This window comes from Alosa pseudoharengus, unplaced genomic scaffold (genome assembly GCF_046254945.1).
Source record: "Alosa pseudoharengus isolate Yale_2024_CS ecotype anadromous, Long Island Sound unplaced genomic scaffold, YU_APseudo_1.1 YU_APseudo_1.1_scf_17, whole genome shotgun sequence".
Classification (NCBI taxonomy): Eukaryota; Metazoa; Chordata; class Actinopteri; order Clupeiformes; family Clupeidae; genus Alosa; species Alosa pseudoharengus.
This window is the reverse complement of record NW_027468640.1, coordinates 12,358,326-12,378,042: the sequence shown is the minus strand read 5'-3', so window position 1 is coordinate 12,378,042 and position 19,717 is coordinate 12,358,326. Positions and strand designations below refer to the sequence as shown.

At 45.4% G+C, this 19,717-nt stretch overlaps 1 protein-coding gene across 2 annotated transcripts in view; it reads right to left on the bottom strand.

Annotated features, from left to right (window-relative positions):
* Positions 1 to 11,259: 11,259 nt before the first annotated feature.
* Positions 11,260 to 19,717, bottom strand: part of LOC143127956 (actin-binding protein WASF3) — a 47,367-nt gene continuing 38,909 nt past the window's right edge. The window contains exons 6-10 of one of the 2 annotated variants that reach the window (XM_076289641.1): positions 18,494 to 18,571; positions 16,947 to 17,125; positions 15,199 to 15,498; positions 14,312 to 14,709; positions 11,260 to 12,747 (exon numbers count right to left, since the gene is read on the bottom strand). In XM_076289641.1, coding sequence (XP_076145756.1) covers positions 12,590 to 12,747; positions 14,312 to 14,709; positions 15,199 to 15,498; positions 16,947 to 17,125; positions 18,494 to 18,571 — 1,113 coding nt within the window. In that variant the 3' untranslated portion in view covers positions 11,260 to 12,589. The remainder of the gene's footprint in view (positions 12,748 to 14,311; positions 14,710 to 15,198; positions 15,499 to 16,946; positions 17,126 to 18,493; positions 18,572 to 19,717) is intronic. The other variant, XM_076289642.1, reaches the window with a different exon arrangement.

The window sequence follows — 19,717 nt, the reverse complement described above, 5'->3', positions numbered from 1 at the left end:
TGACGAGTTTGTTAGGAGAAAAAAAACAAAGCAGAAAAATATGGAAGTGTACAATGAGACCTCTACGCCTTTTGTCGACCTTTTTCACGTCGCTGGTGACGACGTGTCGTGGGCCGCGGCTACAGAAACTGCGTGTGCAATCCCACGCTGAACAGTTTTTTTTTTTGCACAAATGACTAGAGGTGTGGTTCATTGTAATATCACTTCACATTCGGTAGCACTTCTCACCGTCGGCGACAGGAGGAGAACTCGGGTTCTTCTTCGATTTAACACGAGCGCTGAAATTAGGCAGTTTAGCCAAAATATCAATCTGCACGGTTAAATGGACGAGGGTGATAGCCAGGTAAAACAACCAAATTCAGTTTAGTCTCGTCAGCTACGAACACAGGGCATACAAGCAGCCAAATAGTGTTTTCTATATTAAAACTTGATACCAATCAATATTTGGGTTAAGTGACATTCTGCCCCCCATAGGCTAGGCTATTTCAGAAATCCATTACTGTGTGAATGAAAGCAAGTGTTCGCTTCTGAAGACGTGTGTCTCAACTGACATTCCAAGCTATGATTACTGTGTGAATGAAAGCAAGTGTTCGCTTCTGAAGACGTGTGTCTCAACTGACATTCCAAGCTATGACGCTGTCCATTTCAATTCAGATTCAATCTGGCCGAAAACACGTTACACATACAGAGCCTGGCAAATTATGCCACTCATAATCACTTTTTTTTTTCAAAGAAATGTGAAACGCCTCTCATGGATTCGCTAAAGCACAACGACACGGAAGATCAGGTTTTCAGACGCGGTGCCAAAGAAGTTTCAGCACCACGGAGAGCTACCCAAGAACAGAGGCCCCGATGCCCATGCAAGGCTGCTGTTTAAACACGAGGAGCGCGTTGTTCGTTTAATTATGCACGAGGAAGAGGTGAGGAGAATAGAACGAATGCACTCCGGAGAGCGGAAGTGTGTACTCTTTCTCGGGTAAAACGTTGACAATCCAGGTTTTTACACCCTTTGTAATGCATTCAAGCATATCATGCCTGCTCCCGTTTGTCTCAACGCGAGCTGATCTTATTGGTTTCTGGCATAGAATGCTTTCTTCAATCCGCCAACCAGTCGCGGGCACCAATCGCCGTTTATGACCATAGTTGAACCATTCAACGTCGCCTTTGCGTTAGCTGCATGGTATGCGTAATTTACAGACTGAAGCAAATGAACATGTCTATTTGAGGTATAGATTGATCAAGATCACATATGCCTGCAAAACATCAAACCAATTGACTTTTGAGTGTCTTGACCAGTGAGCTAACACGTTTTTTTTACACCTTCCTTTAGCCAAGTATAGCCCTTCGGCCATCTGAGCATTAAACCCCAATACACTGTAAGCCTAGACTGTTTTCGTTAGAGATAACAGTAAATAGTTCAACTAACAAAATATTTGTTGGCCATACTACAGCAATGCTGTGAAGTTAACCTTTACTTTTCTTTTTTCTGTGTCTATTCCCCAGAAGCAATCTCGTTTACGCGTGTTAATGCTTGATGGCAGAGTGCCACTGCCACGGGGCAGCTAGACACAGAGGTTAATGAGGATTACCTCGGCAAATGATTTCATGCGAAATGAGACGCCATCCGAGTCGCTTTAATTCGACCCGCGGTAACATGTTTTCCACGGCGAAGCTTAAGTCAATTTTGTTGCTAGAGGGCAGCTTCTCTTGGATTGCTGAAACTAAATTGGAAAACGATATAAATAGCATAGACATGCTGAAAATAAGAAGAAAAGTGGTATACGCTGAAGTCCAGCTATAATGACCTATATAATGGCCTGTATACGCAGGTAACCATTATCTTTAGTTGGAGAGGCGGCTTTACCACTTGCTATGGTTAACTAGTGTCTGTAGTCTTTGTGCGAAAATAGCTCAATTAACAAACTATCACTGTTTTTTTTAAGTCACCTCTACCGTAAGGATATTGCAAATCCATTTAAAACAAGGTGAAAGAAACACATAAAAATTTAAAACAAAGAAAAAAAAACTTGACTTAATATGACGCAGAGGTCACACAACTGATGTACAACGTAGGATGTCATAGTTTTTATACTATACGTTTGTAACGTGATGTTGTTTTTATTGTTATAATTTTATGTGGAGGGGAAACGGCCTATCACATGACCTTTTAAGAAACGGCGTTGTCTTATTTTGACGTGCGATATACTCTATATCGCCGTGTACGTTGTATTCCGGCCTTATCTCGTTTCCTCGCAATAACGTTTCGGTGTGTACAGTTTATTATGTAAAAGAGAGAAAAAAATCAACCAAACCTCTTGACAGTAGGCTTTTGAAAAACTGTGTTGACGTGACATCAATTTTCATATTTTCTTGTCCACAGAATACCAGTAAAGAGAAACAATGGTAGAGGCCATTGTGTACTGATATCTATACATAGTTACTTACTGTATATTCCAGCAACCTGGTAAAGTCTCAGGTGTTGAGCCACCTTATCGGTTTTGCTGTATACTTCACTGATGTAAAAACAATTTTGATGGAAACCTGGGGGTTCTTTTCCTTCACAAATGTGTGTTGAGAAGGCCTTTGAAAGTGTGTGTGTGTGTGGTGTGTGTGTGTGAGAGAGAGAGAGAGAGAGAGAAAGAGAGAGATACATCTGTTTATACACCATTCAGTTCTGCCTGGAAAAGTGAGACGTGTGAGTTGATACACTGTGCCCCTTGTTCTCTCTCAACTAGATCCATTCTGTTCAATAGAAGTCTCATGGCAAGAGGCTCAACCTCCCCAGTGCCAAGCTGTATCTTCTAGTATTGTAATGCCACAAACCTAACACAGAGAGAAGCGCTGTACATTCAGTCCTGTCATGGGGACACTATCCCTGTGCTTATTGTTCTTATGCAATGCTGTATGGAAACATCTATTTTTATAATCAACATCTGAGCATGGGTTTTATGACATAGTACCTGTGTGTGTAATATTTGTGTTCTTATCAGTGGTTGGAGATTCTTGAGAGGGGGGAGGGTTAAGGTGTCTGGCAATGATGAAAGTGCCATATTTTTTACCTTATCAGTGTCTTACGTTTTTCTGTAATGTATTTTTAACGTTTTGGTGGTGTATGGGGATCTGTAGTGAACATCATCACATCAAAGCTTGGGTTCACATGATATACAAAAACAAACACAAGGGAACTTTTGGTAGGATCACACAGCCACACGAAACCTGTGGGATACTTTCAATCGGTGGTGTCCTGATATTGGACCAGGTAGAAGCTATCTCTCTCTCTCTCTCTCTCTCTCTCTCTATCCCTCTTTTCTCTCCCTCCCTCTCCATCTATCTCCTCGGAGGCAGTTGCAGGCAGGGATGGCTCAGGCAGTGTCAGAATGAGAAAGGTTGCAGATGGCGCCGGTCGGGAGATGTCAGTGATGTCAACCTGAGGCCTCACACTGACCCACGGTGGCACATGCCCACCTGTTGGCATCACAAGCATCTCGGCATGAGAAAACATTTATGCAGAGATGGGAGACACGGCTTCAGAAAGTCCTACCACAAATGTGTTCCAACCATTAAGTAACAAACAGCTGATTCTTATTAGCTCAACTCTTCAGAAAGTCCTACGACAAATGTGTTCCAACCATTAAGTAACAAACAGCTGATTCTTATTAGCTCAACTCTTCAGCCAGTAAGATGAGCTAATTTCTGTGAAATCACCTGTTTTAGGCGCACAGGTAGAGCCAATAAATGGTCTGACTTTTACGTTTTCAAAGCCATGGTTTCTCATCTCTGCATGTAGGGATCACCACTGGCAGTACGCCTAGTAGAGACACAGAGGGCATGTAGCTTCTTCTGTCTAAATGTAAGTGTAAAAAAATGTAAATCAGGTTTCTCGGCCAAGTATACATGCGTATACAAGGAATTTGGTCTCTGCATTTATCCCACCCGTGAATTAGTGAACACACAGTGAGGTGAAGCACACACTAACCCGGAGCAGTGAGCTGCCTTGCTACAGCGGCGCTCGGGGAGCAGTGAGGGTTAGGTGCCTTGCTCAAGGGCACTTCAGCCGTTCCTACTGGTCAGGGATCGAACTAGCAACCCTCCGGTTACAAGCCCGAAGTCCTAACCAGTAGGCCACGACTGCCCAAAAATGGCTGTTCTGTGATCAGTTGCTGACAGCAGTGATATGTATGTGACCATTGGATCCTAATCTGGAATCTGGATAAGATTTTCTGCTTAGGAAATTGCAGTGGTAGTACATTGCTTGTTGTCATGTGGGAAGAGAGAGAGGGAGAGAGAGAGAGAAGGTGAGGACTAAACGAGGGTAAATAGGGGAGAGAAACTCTTTCAGCGACTGACATAACGTCACTGACGAAACAAAAACGGGTCATCTCAAAGTCAGTTTCTTGGCAACTCTCTCCGCCACCCTGGTCTAAACCAGGCTCTTCTAAAACTACTGTCTCTCCGTAACGCAAGGCAAGAGGCAAGACATGTTTCAAATATATCTGGAGTACTTGAAATCCCTTTTTTGGTCCATTAAATCAGGTCCAGGCCCCAGTTTTGATGAACGCAGTGGAGGGTACAAGTTGGAACAGTGGCTATGACCTTGGCCTAGTAAGAGGGACAGGCACCTATATGAAAATGTGACTTGTCTTTGGGCCATTTCCCTACCTTTTGTTTGAGTTTTCAGACAATGATTTTTTGGGATTTTTTTTGGTTGTTTAGTAAAATGGCTTTCTAAATTCTATTTGACCGTAGATTCTGTGGATTGTTTGGATTGTCACTGGGCAATAGTGGCAGACTTCTGTTATTTTTCCTCTTAGAAATGATTTGTCTATGGAGGCACAAGATGCAGGAGGACCTTCTTTCTTAGGAACTGTGGAAAAACAGTTTCTTACCAATTACAGAGCTAAACTCTCCTGCTGATTGTACCTACCTATTGTCTGTAGTTTTAATCTCCACTGGATGTTACAGGTTACTACACTTTATATAGAGGAGTTAGAAATATCAAAGTTTGTTGGTCACCCTGAGTTTAAAGATTGTGCTGAATCACACGTCCTTATTTGAGGTATATATGGGGATTGGGGAAGGGAATGTATGGTTCATAAAACTGTGATGTAGATACGCACATGTTGGTGTGTTTTCATTTATTTACTTGTTGTTATTTGTTTCCGTTTGTTTTTATTGTGAATTCAAATCTGATGACAATGCACTTTATGAGAGGAAACATGATACACATTGCACTGTACGTGTCGAATGTACTCCTTGATGAAAATTATTTATTTTTATTACTGTAAATATAAAAATGGAAGAAAAAAAGAGAAGACGAAAAAAATACTTTATGAAATAAAATATGAAAACAATTCTGGTTGTACTGAGCGTGTTGTTTTGTGGTATTGTGGTGGTGTGTTTGCATGTCTGTGCTCCGGTGTAAGGAACCGTAGAGATTTAAAAGAGAACTGCATTAATAATTGAGGTCCTCCCGCTTACACAACACGCTCTCTTCCAGTCAGGGTCGATAAAATGCAGCGCTCAGAGCATTAGGAGCACTATCTAGCCAACGGAAGGCGAGGGAAGTGAGGTAACGAGAAACCGACCGTAGCTTACTACCTTCTGCGCCCTGAGAAGAGAAGTTTGCAATGCAGCGTGTGGGTGCTAGCCTAATTAAAAAAAAAATCCAAATGACAGCCTGTAAAAGTCGATCGTAGGCTAAAGCAAGCTGTGGGTTTTGCGTTGGTCAGGCAACACGACAGTGGCTGACAGGTTATCATATTTAGATATCGATTTTTTTTAAGGTCCCACATGTGGACCACAGCAAGACTGCCTACATCTCCGCGTAGGCTACTGGTGCGGGATCGTCGAAGGCAAATTAGTAAAAACGAATACTAACATTTAAAATAGCATAGCCTATAGATACAAATTAGGCTACATCAGAATGGTGATAGCACATGAGATTTATGATGTAATTGGTAGGATCAAAAATAAATTATTCCAGTCATAGTTGGTGACAATCTTACATGGTAATGACGGGTAGACTGTGATTTTTGTAGGGCAGCGGACCTGAAACAACTGTTACTGTGAAACCGTAACTGTTTGATAAACGCTGAGGTCCGTCGCCGTTGTAAGAAGGGTTCAGACAGCCAGACAGCTTTGACCACACAGACAGAATGTCTAATGCCACGACAGAGCGACAGACACGCCGACGGGCACACATCGCACCCCGCTTTCCTTCAGTTATGACGCAATGGGGCTGGGATTGAGGGGGTTTGAGCACCCGCAGACAACGTTCACCTCCAAGTACGTGAATCGAGAGACGATTTCATTATGTAACGGCTCCGCCTGCTGGTGAAAAATCGAAACCGCAGAACGACACAAGAGGGAGAAAAGATGCGCGGGGAAGACTGCACGAAGATGCAATCCACCCACGCTCACCGCCCCCACTCTCTATCACGCACACACCTACACACAGACGCACCCACGCACATGAATCACGGAATGAACTCCCCTGGGCTGCGACAAGACCGTCATTCTCCACCAGTGTACTGTAGGAGGGCACAGTGGGCGACACTATCACCCCCTCAATGGTCGTGAGTCACTGCTCAGCGGTAGCGTGCAAGAACAAACCGGAGCAGTGAGATGATTGCCGACGCCATAATAACGCGAAGTTCGGAGGCTGGGCGTCCGCAGAATATCATCATATCTGACAATGGGGTTGCAGCATACTCAGAAGTGACACAGCAGTTATTAAAACACACTCAGAGCAGTCACTTAAGTTTCAAACCCAACCACATACAACCCCATTCACAAACCTACCAGCAAGCTAAAGGCAGGATAACCTCACCATCAACAATGCTCTCATATCCTTTCTGAGCATGACTCATCATTTCATACTGCTTCTCTCCTTTGCAATCAACCCAAAACCCCCATAACTCCCCTCATTCATCGCTCCCCCCCACTGCCACCACCTCACACCTGTAATGGAGGGAATTGGGGCTCAGCATCCCTAGGAATAGACTAATAGGACTCAGGGAGAGAGAGAGAGAGAGAGAGAGAGAGAGAGAGAGAGAGAGAGAGAGAGAGAGAGAGAGCAAGTGAGAGGTGGTGGCACGGGATGGCAGGGTGGCAATGACACTGCCCGACGTGACGCACAAGGATGCAGACGTTGACGTCAAGATGAGCCAGTGCCACTTCTGGTGTGGGCGGGCGTGTGTGTGTTTGTGTGTGTGTGTGTGTGTGGGGAGGGGGGGGGGGGTGGGGGTGGTACAGGGTGACATGTACAGATTGAAGTTGAGGGCCCCTTGTTTTTTCTTAATGCTTTTCCAGAGAATATCAAAGATGTAACACTTATTTTGCACTCAATCTAAGAAAGAAAGGCAGCTGATGATGACCTTTGATCTTCAGAAAAGGGCATCAAAGGGTGTCATTAAAAACCATCATCCTTCTCACTGAACTTTGTTAATATCTAGCTATACAAATGAGTTGTCATAGCCTATTAAAACTATTGTTTTATTACTACAAATCTAAGTATTTATATAAAGATGATGTTACAATGCAACTCTTTCCACAGATTGATTGATGACTGTCCACTGGTAATTAAATCCCTATTATCCACCCATTCCAAACCAATCTATGCACAGCCTACTTACTAGGTACACACAATAACTATTGAGGAGGTACATTTGTTATAACAGTTAATATAAGGTAAATCAATATCCATAGAATTAGAGATGACTACAACTTCTTACTACTGTACACACACGGCTAATTACAATGACGGGGAAGGTGTAATTACAACGACAGGGAAGGTGTAACGTCACTCAAAGAGCAAAGTGTCTCGAGCATGAACCGCAGCCATCGAGTGACGTGGGAGGGTTGAGGTGAGGTTGATGTTTTTGCTTAAGATCTTGCTAATGGTAGTATATTAGTAAATAGATTTTGCCTCGTTATAAAATTACCTTCAGTTAGAATTTAGAATTTGCCTGCAAATTTGGGCCTACACAGTTATTCATCATCACGATCATACACAACATGTGATATAAACGGTTACCTCCTATTTTGTGCTGTTCCTGGTAGTGTTGTAATGATCTCAAGATCCTCTGTGATATAGGTCATCAAACTTTTCTGTTTCAATATGACAATAATACTGTATATACATTACCAGCAAACACATTATTTCATTCGAATATTCCAAAGGGACTGAGAAGATACAGAGAGGCTTAGGGCGCTCAGGAGACTTCAGATAATTCCTTGCTCAGGTGCTCTTCTGCGACGGGTGAAGTGAGAATCCAAAGAAAAAAGAATTTGCAGAGGCACTCTGAGGTAGAAAAGGTATAAAAAAGCCTTTAATTTCTCATGGCAAGAACTGGTTAAAAGCACATGGGCCTACGCGTTACGGCCGTATTGGCCTTCGTCAGGGCATGAACGAAATTTGAATGAAATGTCATGCCATGACGAAGGCCAATATGGTCGTAATGAATTTTCAAAAGGTGATACTAAACACACAAAAAAATAAACATTAAAAATAGTCTAATATCTACTGATCTGGAGGACATCGTGTATGGGTAATAACTCAATTCTCATAAGAGTCAAAATTGTCTTTATATTTGTTTTTATTAACTATTAATTCATACATGCATATTTGCCTACAATTTGTTCTATAAGATACATAGATGTTATTTGTTTTTTTTTTCTTCTTGTTCTTCTTCATCTTCAATATTCTAAATATCCAATGTTTACAAGCAGTCTTGCCAAAAACAAGCATACAACAAAGTTTGTTAAAAACAAAAACAAAAAAGACTTCCGTAAAAACTGCACAAACTTGCAGGCCAAACATACAACACAATATACTGTAGCTTCCGAAAGGAAGCTGGCTACGACGAGAAGTAGCAGAGTCCTTTTTTTTGTGCAGCTACTCAATTACTCTGTGGCACATGTAAGCAATAATAATAATAATAATAATAATAATAATAATATTTTGTTTGTGCTCTCCCTCTGTACAACTCCACACATTTTAACCACAGGTTGTCCAGAGAGGAGGCTGACTGCCCGTAGGCATGTGGGATGGGTGGAGAAAAGGCAAGGAGCTGTCCGGCCCGCTGTGGGATTCATGGGGGTTGCCAGGTCCACCTAGATACAGACCCTTTTACACCTGAGAAGTGAACTATTTCAATGTTTTGGAGAGGTTGGAGAGTTGAATAAAAATGCTTTCATTTGTTAAGGAGTCCAAAGGAATGTCTGGATAATGCCTTCTTTAAGCCCAATTCTACTGACTTCAGATTCTCTGAACCCGCACATTAGGTAAGAGTGGGAAAGAAAAGAAAAAAAAACACACTGCAGAAAAGGAGGATTTCCACAGTGGATCTGGCAACCCCACTCTATATAAGCTGTCTGCTGCAGAGCTGTTGTGTATGCCCAGGTAGCTATGGGCTTGATTCAGAGCCGTACTGCTCTGCTCCAGCAGGTAAGCTCACCAGACAAGTACGTGGGCAGACACAGGTAAGTCCGGGTCTCTGAATCTTGCTATTGACTGACATCTGCACTACACCTCTGTTAGCAATCGTTCCTCCCTCCACACCTGGTTAAAGTCACTGCGTGAGAGGTAATGTTAAAGCAATGCTAATCAAACGTTACAGCAAAACAGACCACAGACTGGATGGTTAGGCTAGACCCTGCTTCCCCAATTGAAGAGGTTTATTTTCTAGTAACCACTGCCTGGCTGGGTGTTTTCCGCTCTAATGCAAAGCCACTTATCAAAAGATCCAAAAATATTACGCAGAACCAGTTTTATGGTTGCTGTAATTGTGTTATCATCTACACAGTCAGTGGATAGTTAACACTGGTAATACTGGTATTATTGGTTTCCAATGGCAATGGTCAACTATTCAGTTATGCATGCAGTTATCAAGATATGAAGGAACTTCAGAGTATTCTGAGGTCAGTTATATCTTGATAAGATATAACTTCTGAGGTCAGTTATATCTTAATAATTGATCAATCAGAACTGAGCGTGCTTAAGGAATCATAGTGTCTATACTTGGCTATAGTGTCTATACTTGGCTAAGTCGGCCTCGCTTTGTTAATCAAGAGTAGACATAACCAGGTGTGACAGAGAGGGAACAGACAGACAGACAGACAGAGAGACCCCTTTTGTCCCCAGGGGACAAAGTGATTTGAATTTAATTGAATTGAGACAGCACAGAGGGCAGTGAATGAAGGGTTAATTAACCCCTCTGAAATGCTTCGCACAGTGTTTCAGGTTAAACTACAAGCCTTGTTTTTCACCACAGACAATCCTATCTGTAGGTGCAGCTCTAAAGAATGACAGACTCAAAGGTAGATAGACAGATACAGAAAGAGAGAGAGAGAAAGAGAGAGAGAGAGAGAGTGAGAGAGAGAGAGAGAGATGACTGAAGCAGATGCAGTGGTATGCCCCAACCCCATTCCCATATGCTACTGTAGCACTCCTAAACCCAGCTCCAACCGCTCCACCCTCCATATCTTCCATTTCTCCCTCCTCTAATGAACCCCAACTCAATTTTATCAGCACTCTGGAGTAGTAGCAGCGGCAGGTAAAATGAGTCAGGCAAGAGAACGACCTTAAAAACAACCTTGTGAACGACCATGACCTTGCGAGAACCCAAACACATCGGATTTTTCTTGTCTATGACAAAAAATATGTACGTAGATGACATTAACTAAATCAAATATTTAATAATTGTTAAGACCACATATTAAAAATGTCTCAACTACCACCAGGTGGTGCTAGAGGTCAGGGAGAGAAGGAGCCCATGGAGATGCTGATACGATGCTGGGAACTTAACCAAGAGCCGCTGCGTTACAGTGTGGTGGTTGTACTCAAGCTTGTAAATGATGTGATGAAGGCAAGATTAACGAGTTAGTGCACTTCAGAGGACCCCTTTCTTTCTCTGCCCATTTTGTTGTACACTTCTGGACTTAATGGAAATTCACAGTTCTGGTTTAAAATAGTTGAAAAGAAGTTGTCCAAGTTGGACTTTCAGTCAACAACAGCACTTTTTGCAGACTATAACGGACACTTTTTTGCATGACAGACAGTGTAGAGTGTGACTGTTTTAACAGTGCCCACGTTTGTGAGCTGATTAGATGTATTTCACATTCCTCTTAAAAGCAGACTCATCATCAACATAATAAACCCTAACAAATGCACTGCACACCGATTGCTGCCTACTTCACTTGTGGCACTAATAATAATAATAATAATAATAATAATAATAATAATATAATAGTGACAAATCTTTTTCATTTGAAGCTAAATAAAGTCTACCTTCATTAGGAAAGACCATCAAAAGGCTGATGGCATATACTACTACCTAATGCAAACTGAAGAGACTTAAAACTTAGGTACGTCTTACCGATTGTCCAGACATATAATCACAGTAGCTTGTTTATACTTGGTAGCTTTATAATTCACATTTTCAGAGATAAATAAATAAGAGTTAGATAAAGATATTGCTTCAAAATAAGGTGGCTACCAATGAAATGCTTTTTGATCACAGACATTGCCATAGAAAGAACAAAAAATAAGCAAAATATTTTTTTCCTCTGTGTCTTTCTGTGCTTCAGGTGACCTTTCATATTTTGACACAATTGATTTTTTAGTTCCATTGTACAGCTCATACTGTGTGTTGCTGGGATGTGAAGCCTGCCACAGTATACATTCATATCCTGTGTCACACATACATCACTTCCTCAAACTTCACAGCTTCTGTTACAGTTAGAGGCCACTGGACTAAAATTAGTGTTGCTATGGATGACCAGTCGGCAGTTCAAAAGATGGCGAGGTCATTCTAGAATGTTAGTCACCAGATCTGAGCGACGCATGATCGTGTCTACACACAGCATGAAATTATGCGTATATCTTTGTGTGTGTATGAGTGTAATGCATGTGTGTGTGTTGTGTGTGTGTGTGTGTGTGTGTGTGTGTGTGTGTGTGTGTGTGTGTCTGTGTGTGTATGACATGTACACATGAGAGCTTACAAAAGCCTACCGATACTCTATACGGATTAAGACTTTAGGATGTTAAGATTTAAATTTAAGTGTTTTGAACAACAGGCAATTCTACAGCTGTATGTGATGATCCTTCCCCTGGTGTCAAACAGAGAGATTCAAAACAACCACCTATAACAGATGCCCTCTCCTGACCACCAGTTATTGTGGGTTGTCAGAGAGGCCCCTCGTCCAGCTATGTGAAATTATATGTACACGTGTGTGTAACAATATCTGAGTCTTTGTGTGTGACTGTGATTGAGACCTCCCTATAAACCTCGTCTTGTAATCGGTTTACAAGAGGAGTGAGATCATTGATGGAGAGATTGGTGACATATGAAGACACACACACGTGACACACACACACACACAGCGTTGCGCTACGTGACCTTGACCTTCACAACGACCTTTCACGGCAGTTCCATAAACTTCCTGCTGCTTTTGCCAGCACACTTCCTGGATCATATCCCACAATCCTCTTCCCTCATCATCCTTCTCCTCCTCCTCCTCCTCCTCTTCCTCGTCCTCTTCCTCAATTATTCAGCCTTTCCTCTCACTCAGCCTTCTACCGCTCCTCTCAGTCGGACCATTCGTTCTCGTCCAGCTCGGAGTCGTCGTCGGACTCGCTGTACTCCACAGCGATGCGGCGGGACAGGATGGTGGCCACGTCGTTGCCCACTGGCTCCTTCTTGGCCTCCTGCTCACGTTGCTCCTGCACCTTACGCAGCTGGATACCTGAGAGAGAGAGAGAGAGAGAGAGAGAGAGAGAGAGAGAGGGAGAGAGAGATAAATAAAGAAAGACAAAGAAGAAGGGAGTTTGAGAGAGAGAAAGGAGGGAAGGAGAGAAGGAGAGAAAAAGAGGGGGAAGGAAGAAAGACAGAGAGATAGAAGGGTGTGAGAGTGGGAAGGAGGAGATAGAGAGAGAGAGAGAGGAATAAAAAGAGAGAAGGAGGGGGAAGGAAGGAAAGACAGAGTGAGAGAAGGGTGTGAGAGTCGGAAAGGGAGAGAGAGAGAGAGAGAGATGGGGGGGTAGAAAGTTGAGAACGAGACAGAGAGAGGGATGAAAGCAGAGGACAGAGAGACAAATAATGGTAGAAAAGAGAGATAGAGAAGAGAGAGATAGAGAAAAGAGAGATAGAGAAGAGAGGAGTGAGTGACACAAAGGAGGAGAGAGAAGAGCAACAGAAAGTTGCCGATCCAGACACAGCCATTAGGGCCAATCGGGCTCTAGGCAGGAGACACTTCTGGAAGTTTCCAGAAACCGGAGAGTGCAGACATCTCGTAGGCATCCCAGAGAGTACTTCCTCTCCTAACACTTCTAACAATCCATGCACTTACCACACACCTCCTTTCTTCCCTCCACCTCCACCTCCTTCTCCTACCACACACCTCCTTTCTTCCCTTCACCTCCTTCTCCTACCACACACCTCCTTTCTTCCCTTCACCTCCTTCTCCTACCACACACCTCCTTTCTTCCCTTTACCTCCTTCTCCTTCTACCACACACCTCCTTTTTTCCCTCCACCTCCTTCTCCTTCTACCACACACCTCCTTTTTTCCCTCCACCACCTTCTCTTTCTACCACTCTCTCTCTCCATACACTTGACCAGTACGTATACTCGTGCACTCTTAAGCCTGTGGTCGTGCTATTCCTTACTGTAGCATGTATCGTTACCTAAGGTCTCCTCAGTATAGGGATACGTATTGTTACCTAAGGTCTCCTCAGTATAGGGATATGTATCGTTTAGGGATATGTATCGTTACCTAAGGTCCCCTCAGTATAGGGATATGTATTGTTACCCAAGGTCTCCTTAGTATAGGGATATGTATTGTTACCTAAGGTCTCCTTAGTATAGGGATATGTATCGTTTAGGGATATGTATCGTTACCTAAGGTCCCCTCAGTATAGGGATATGTATTGTTACCTAAGGTCTCCTCAGTATAGGGATATGTATCGTTACCTAAGGTCTCCTCTGCATTGTAGCTTGAATGTTGTATTCCTCATTTTGTAGGTTACTTTTGATAAAAGCGTCTGTTAAATGAATAAATGTAAATAAAACCCAAGATGCTGGGGTTGTGAACCCCTCACTATACCAGTCAAACACAGCCAGTCATTAGACCTCTGAAATTCGCCTACAAATACGACCCAAAGCTGGCATCTTTGTCCATATAAGGAGATCCAGGTACCATCTGTGCCCATGTAAAGAGATCCGGCACTCCTTATATAAGCAAAGAAGGCAGCTTTTGGTACTTTTTGTAGGCGAACTTTAGAGGTCTATTAGCGTGGACGGACATCTCACCTCTTCGGATGGCGGCCAGCAAGTCGCTGCGGGCGTCGCTCATGGGGATGAAGGGCATGGGCCCCTTCCTGGGCGCCATGGGGGCTTCGGCGGGGGCCGACGCGGCGTGGGGGTGACCGTGGCCCGGTGGTCCGCCGGAGGAAGGGGGAGGGGGCGGCGGCGCGGCCGGGGGTGCCCCAGAGGGGGGGTGGGAGGGGGACGGGGTGTAGGAGGCCGGCAGGGCGGGGGTGGGGGGCGAGGGGCTGTAGGAGCGGGACATGGCGGCCAGCGCGCCGGGCGGCAGTGGCGCAGGGGGCACCGCCGGGCTGTCGAAGGCCGTCTGCGCTGACGGGATGAGGGGAGGGGGCGGTGGTGGCGCGGGCGGCACGTAGTACTCCGGGTGCTGAGACGGAGGACCGCTGCAGGGGGTGAGGCGGGAGGAATGCATCATGGGTAAAGCACATCAATCAATTAACTTGAGTTAAGTTACCTAAGCTACCTTATTTTGGTTACACTTTACTTGACAGTATTGACTTAAGAGTGACATGACACTGTCATGAATGTGTCATAAACAAGTCATAAATGTTTATGACATAATGCTTCTGTTATTATGTGACATTCGGTTTTTGTCATAACAAGTTGGGGTTACGTTTAGGGTTGGGGGTAGGATTAGGGTTAGAGTTAGGGTTCCTGTGTCATGATAGTGTCATATGTTCATGACAGTGTCATGTCACTCTTATGTCGATACTGTCAAGTAATGTGTTTATTTGCTCCTGAATGACATTTTTTCTCTGGATAAATCTGACAGACACACACATACACACACACACACACACACACACACACACACGCACACACACACACACACGCACACACACACACACACACACACACACACACACACTCACCTGTAGTCCTTGCCCACTTGTTGCCGTGGCCCGTTGAGTGTTGGGTCCACGGCGGGAGGTCCGTGCGGGGGCTGCACTCGTCCCAGGGTCTTGTGTCCGGGCGGGGCTGCAGCAGAGGCGGCGGCGGAGCCAGGGACTCGGTAGGGCCGGTCCAGGGACTGGGTCTGGTTGGGCGCCATCAGGAGCTCCTTGCCCTCCATGGCGGAGTAGGCCGAGGATGGAGCCGCAGCCCCCGCCTGCTGGGACGGGTGGCTGGGGCTCGCTGGGTAGGAGTGCTCCCCAAGGTCTGATGCTACTGACCTGGGGGGGAGGAGAGGAGGAGAGGAAGGAGGGAGAGAGGAGGAGAGGAGGAGAGGAGAAGGAGGGAGGAAGAGAAGGAGAGGGAGGAGAGAGAGAGGGAAGAGGAGAAGGAGGGAGGAAGAGAAGGAGAGGGAGGAGAGAGAGAGGGAAGAGGAGAAGGAGGGAGGAGGGAGGAAGAGGAGGAGAAGGAGGAGGGGGAGAGGGAGGAGGGAGAGAGGGAGGAAGAGGAGGAGAGGGAGGAGGGAGGAAGAGGAGGAGAGGGAGGAGGGAGAGAAGAAGAAAGGAGGAGAGGAGAAGGAGGGAGGAAGAAAAGGAGAGGGAGGAGGGGGAGAGGGAAGAGGAGAAGGAGGAGGGAGAGAAGGAGAGGGAGGAGGGGGAGAGGGAGGATAGAGAGAGGGAAGAGGAGAAGGAGGAGAGGAAGGAGGGAGAGAGGGAAGAGGAGAAGGAGGAGGAAGATGAGGAGAGGGAGGAGGGAGAGAGGGAGGAAGAGGAGGAGAGGAAGGAGGGAGAGAGGGAGAAAGGAGGGAGAGGGAGTAGAGAGGAAGGGAGGGAGAGGAGGAGGGAGAGAGGGAGGAAGAGAAGGAGAGGGAAGGAAGAAGAGAGGGAGAAAGGGAGGAAGAGGAGGAGAGGGAAGGAGGGAGAGAGGAAGAAAGGGAGGAAGAGGAGAGGAAGGAGGGAGGAAGAGGAGGAGAGGGAAGGAGGGAGAGAGGGAGGAAGAGGAGGAGAGGAAGGTGGGAGAGAGGGAGATAGGAGGGAGAGGGAGTAGAGAGAAACACAAAGCCACTTACAAAAAACAGGGAACAATCAAGGTACAGTGCGACAAGGACATGTTAGTGCAGCAAGAAATGCTACTTGCATAACATGTACTGTATTGTGGGCAGCTACAGGTAGCCAGTGGGGCTTGCTGAGCAGCGAGGTGTGTGCCCTTTTGAAGACTAGGTGCACCGGTGAGTTCTGGATGTTGATATATGCTTGGTTCTTTTCAAACGTTTTCATTACTATATGGCCCCATTGACATAAACAATCCCCCGCGATATTAAAAAGTCCTGGGAAAGAGAGGCCTCTAGATTGAAGGGCAAGATTAGGACTTGGACAGGACAGGATTATGGTCAGCATAGAATATTATCTGGGACGGTGAATTATTTATAAATCAAAGAAATCCCTGATCTGTCTGTAGTGGCATTTTTCATAACTTAGTACGTAAGTTACAACTATGATTGAACAAGAGCTACAGCATACTGCGTTGTATTTTACACAAAGCAGAAACCTTTGCAATTCGGCCTCAGAGAAGGATGCACTCAATATGTACATGCAACACACCAAAACACCACCAGGAGGCAGCAGAAAGCCACCATTAACAAATCCAGGAAGGAAAAAAGATGCAGCCTGCAGCCACACTCTCTTGGAGGCGAGGAGGTGGGGTGGAGAGGAGGTTGCCATGGTGATACCTGTTGTCAGGAGACAGGGATCCCTCCGAGGACATGCCGTGGTACGGCGAAGGTGTAAAGCGCGCCTCGGGGCGGAACTCTTTGTCGTAGGCCATAACGTTCCACTCCTGCCGACGGTTCCGCGCCTTACGCACCTTCTTCACCTCGCGACTCGGGTCCTCCACCTGCTTCTGCTGCTCCTGAGAGATAAAGAGAGAAAGAGAGGGAGGGAGAGAGAGAGAGATGGAGGGGGGAAGAGAAAGAGGGAGATGGAGGGATAGAGAAAGAGAGGGATAGAGAGAGTGATGGAGGGGGGGAGAGAGGGAGGTGGAGGGGGAGATGGAAGGATAGATAGAGAGAGAGAGATGGAGGGGGGAGAGTGGAAGAGGGGGAGATGGAGGGAGAGAGAGGTGTAAGGAGAGAGAGAGAGAGAGGGAGGGACAGATGTGGCAGCAGGAGTGAAAGAGAGTGATGGAGGGGAAAAAAGATGAGTGGAGGGGGGGAATGAGAGAGTGAGGACAGGAAGAGGAGTGGGGGGGGACAAGGCAAAACGAGATGACGAGGAAAAACGAGAAAAACAGAGGGATCGAGGAAAGAAGGGAGAAAAATATGGACAGAGAAAGAAAGAGAATAAAGGATGATAGAGAAAAGGGTAGAAGAGTGGGAGGCAGAGAAACAGATCAGGAGAATGCAAAGAAGGGAGAAAGAAAGAGAGGAAGATGGAGAGATAGAAGGGAAGAAAGATAAAGGTGTTAACGACAGGACGTCGGGTTGTTTCCTTCACACAGGAGAGTGGATGCAGCAGTGGCCGCCACCCGTGACGTGACGTGACGTGACGTGAAACAGGGAGGAGAGCAAAGAGGAGAGGAGAGGACCACTGCACGCCAAAGGCTCTGGCCAGAGGGAACACACACACACACATAAATGCATGCTTACAGATACCTCCATGGACTGTACCAGACACACACACACACCAAACCTAAATGCAGACACACATCTACTCCCCAGACACCATAAAGATACACTTGTATATATATACACACATACTCTGGATCCCACCACACACAGCAAACCTAAAACACACACCCAAATCTTCTGTCCATACATACACACAAACACACACACACCTTTATGCCCAACGCAATCACCTAAAATCCAACAAACCTGTTCTGCTTAATCCAAGGGGGGCATCCCTAAGAAACAGATTACAGGTGCAGAACTAAACAGAATCCATGGAAACACACCCCAATGAACACACACACACACACACACACACACACACACACACACACACACACACACACACACACACACACACACACACCTGCAGAAGACAAGGGGTGTGCCTATGTGACAGGATGCAGGTGCTAAACCACACAGAAGCCATGAACAAAACTAGAAGGCAACAAACACACACACACACACACACACACACTAAAAACAAACCGGGGGAAGGACACACAGATTGTCTAAAGCCAGACAACAGACACCGGGGAAGGGGTGTAATAAAGACGTAGAAAGGAAGGGGGGGGGGGGGATTGCAACCAAAACGAACGGAGGTCTCTTACGGAGCCAAACATGGGACTTCTGGGTGTGGCCTGCCGGGACTGAGGCCGAACCTGGTCTGGGTGGGCGGGGCATCCAGTCTGGAGGAGGAGCATGGGACAGCAGGAGGAGGGGGGCAGAGCCTGGGGGGTTAGATCTTGGTGCCGAGGGCCAATCAAAATACACGCAAAATAACCACGAGCCAATCGGAAAACAATCCAAGAGAGAGTGTGTGAGTGTGGGGGGGTGGGGTGGGGTGGAGTTAGGGGGGGTATTGTAAGTTGGGAACATGAACCTAAATCCAATGCACTGAAACACTCTTAGTGGCTGACTGTTTTCAGTGTGTATTCATCACTTTTAATTGCTGATCCCACAATGCATTCGGGGAGTCTTCGTACAGTGTGACGTCTCGCCACCATGCATCGCGTCGCTGATTGACTTCTCCCTGCTCAATGCAATCTGATTCCAGATCAGCAAAATCCGACATTCAGAGGAAATATGTCAAGTAAAGAAATGAATCTGGATGAGGTTGAGGGTTCAGGCATAGACCGTGGTCAACGTCATATCCATCCATGCACATTTATGAGGACACTGAAACTGAATTGTAACCCCGAGCATAGAGGGAAGTCTAACATCTGATCCGAGATCAGATTAATCGCAGAGTTCATAATGGCTAATTCGTGAGAGGAGTAAAGAGAATGTGGAGGGGTATTTACACTTAACATCTGACCTGAGGTCAGATTCAACACTGTTACTGTATCACAAAGTTAACTTTTTGCTTTTGAAAAACAAAGCAGTGATAAAAAAAATGTGTCTACTACTGTGATCATGCCAAGGGGGCAGACAGGTGTCTTCCTCCTAGTTCTTTCACATGCTGTTTTCCAGAATATTCTTGGGGGGGGGGAGTATTTGTGTGACAGTTTGAGTGTGTATGAGGGAGGGCAACAGGGTGTTTTGTGTGAGTGGTTTTTTTTTGTCTAAACATGAAAAAGAGCAGACAACATTTTAAGACCATATACACTATAACAGAGCAGTCACATTGTTCACTAGAAACTGAGGACTAAAGTGATGTGAATCATTAAAATGAGATGAGTTATTCACATAGAGATGAGAGCTGCTACCAAGCTGGACAGAGAGAGAGAGAGAGAGAGAGAGAGACAGGGAGAGAGACAGAAAGAAATAGCAACAGAAGAAGCAGTAGCATTCAAATGACCTCTCTCTCTCACACACACACCACACACACACAC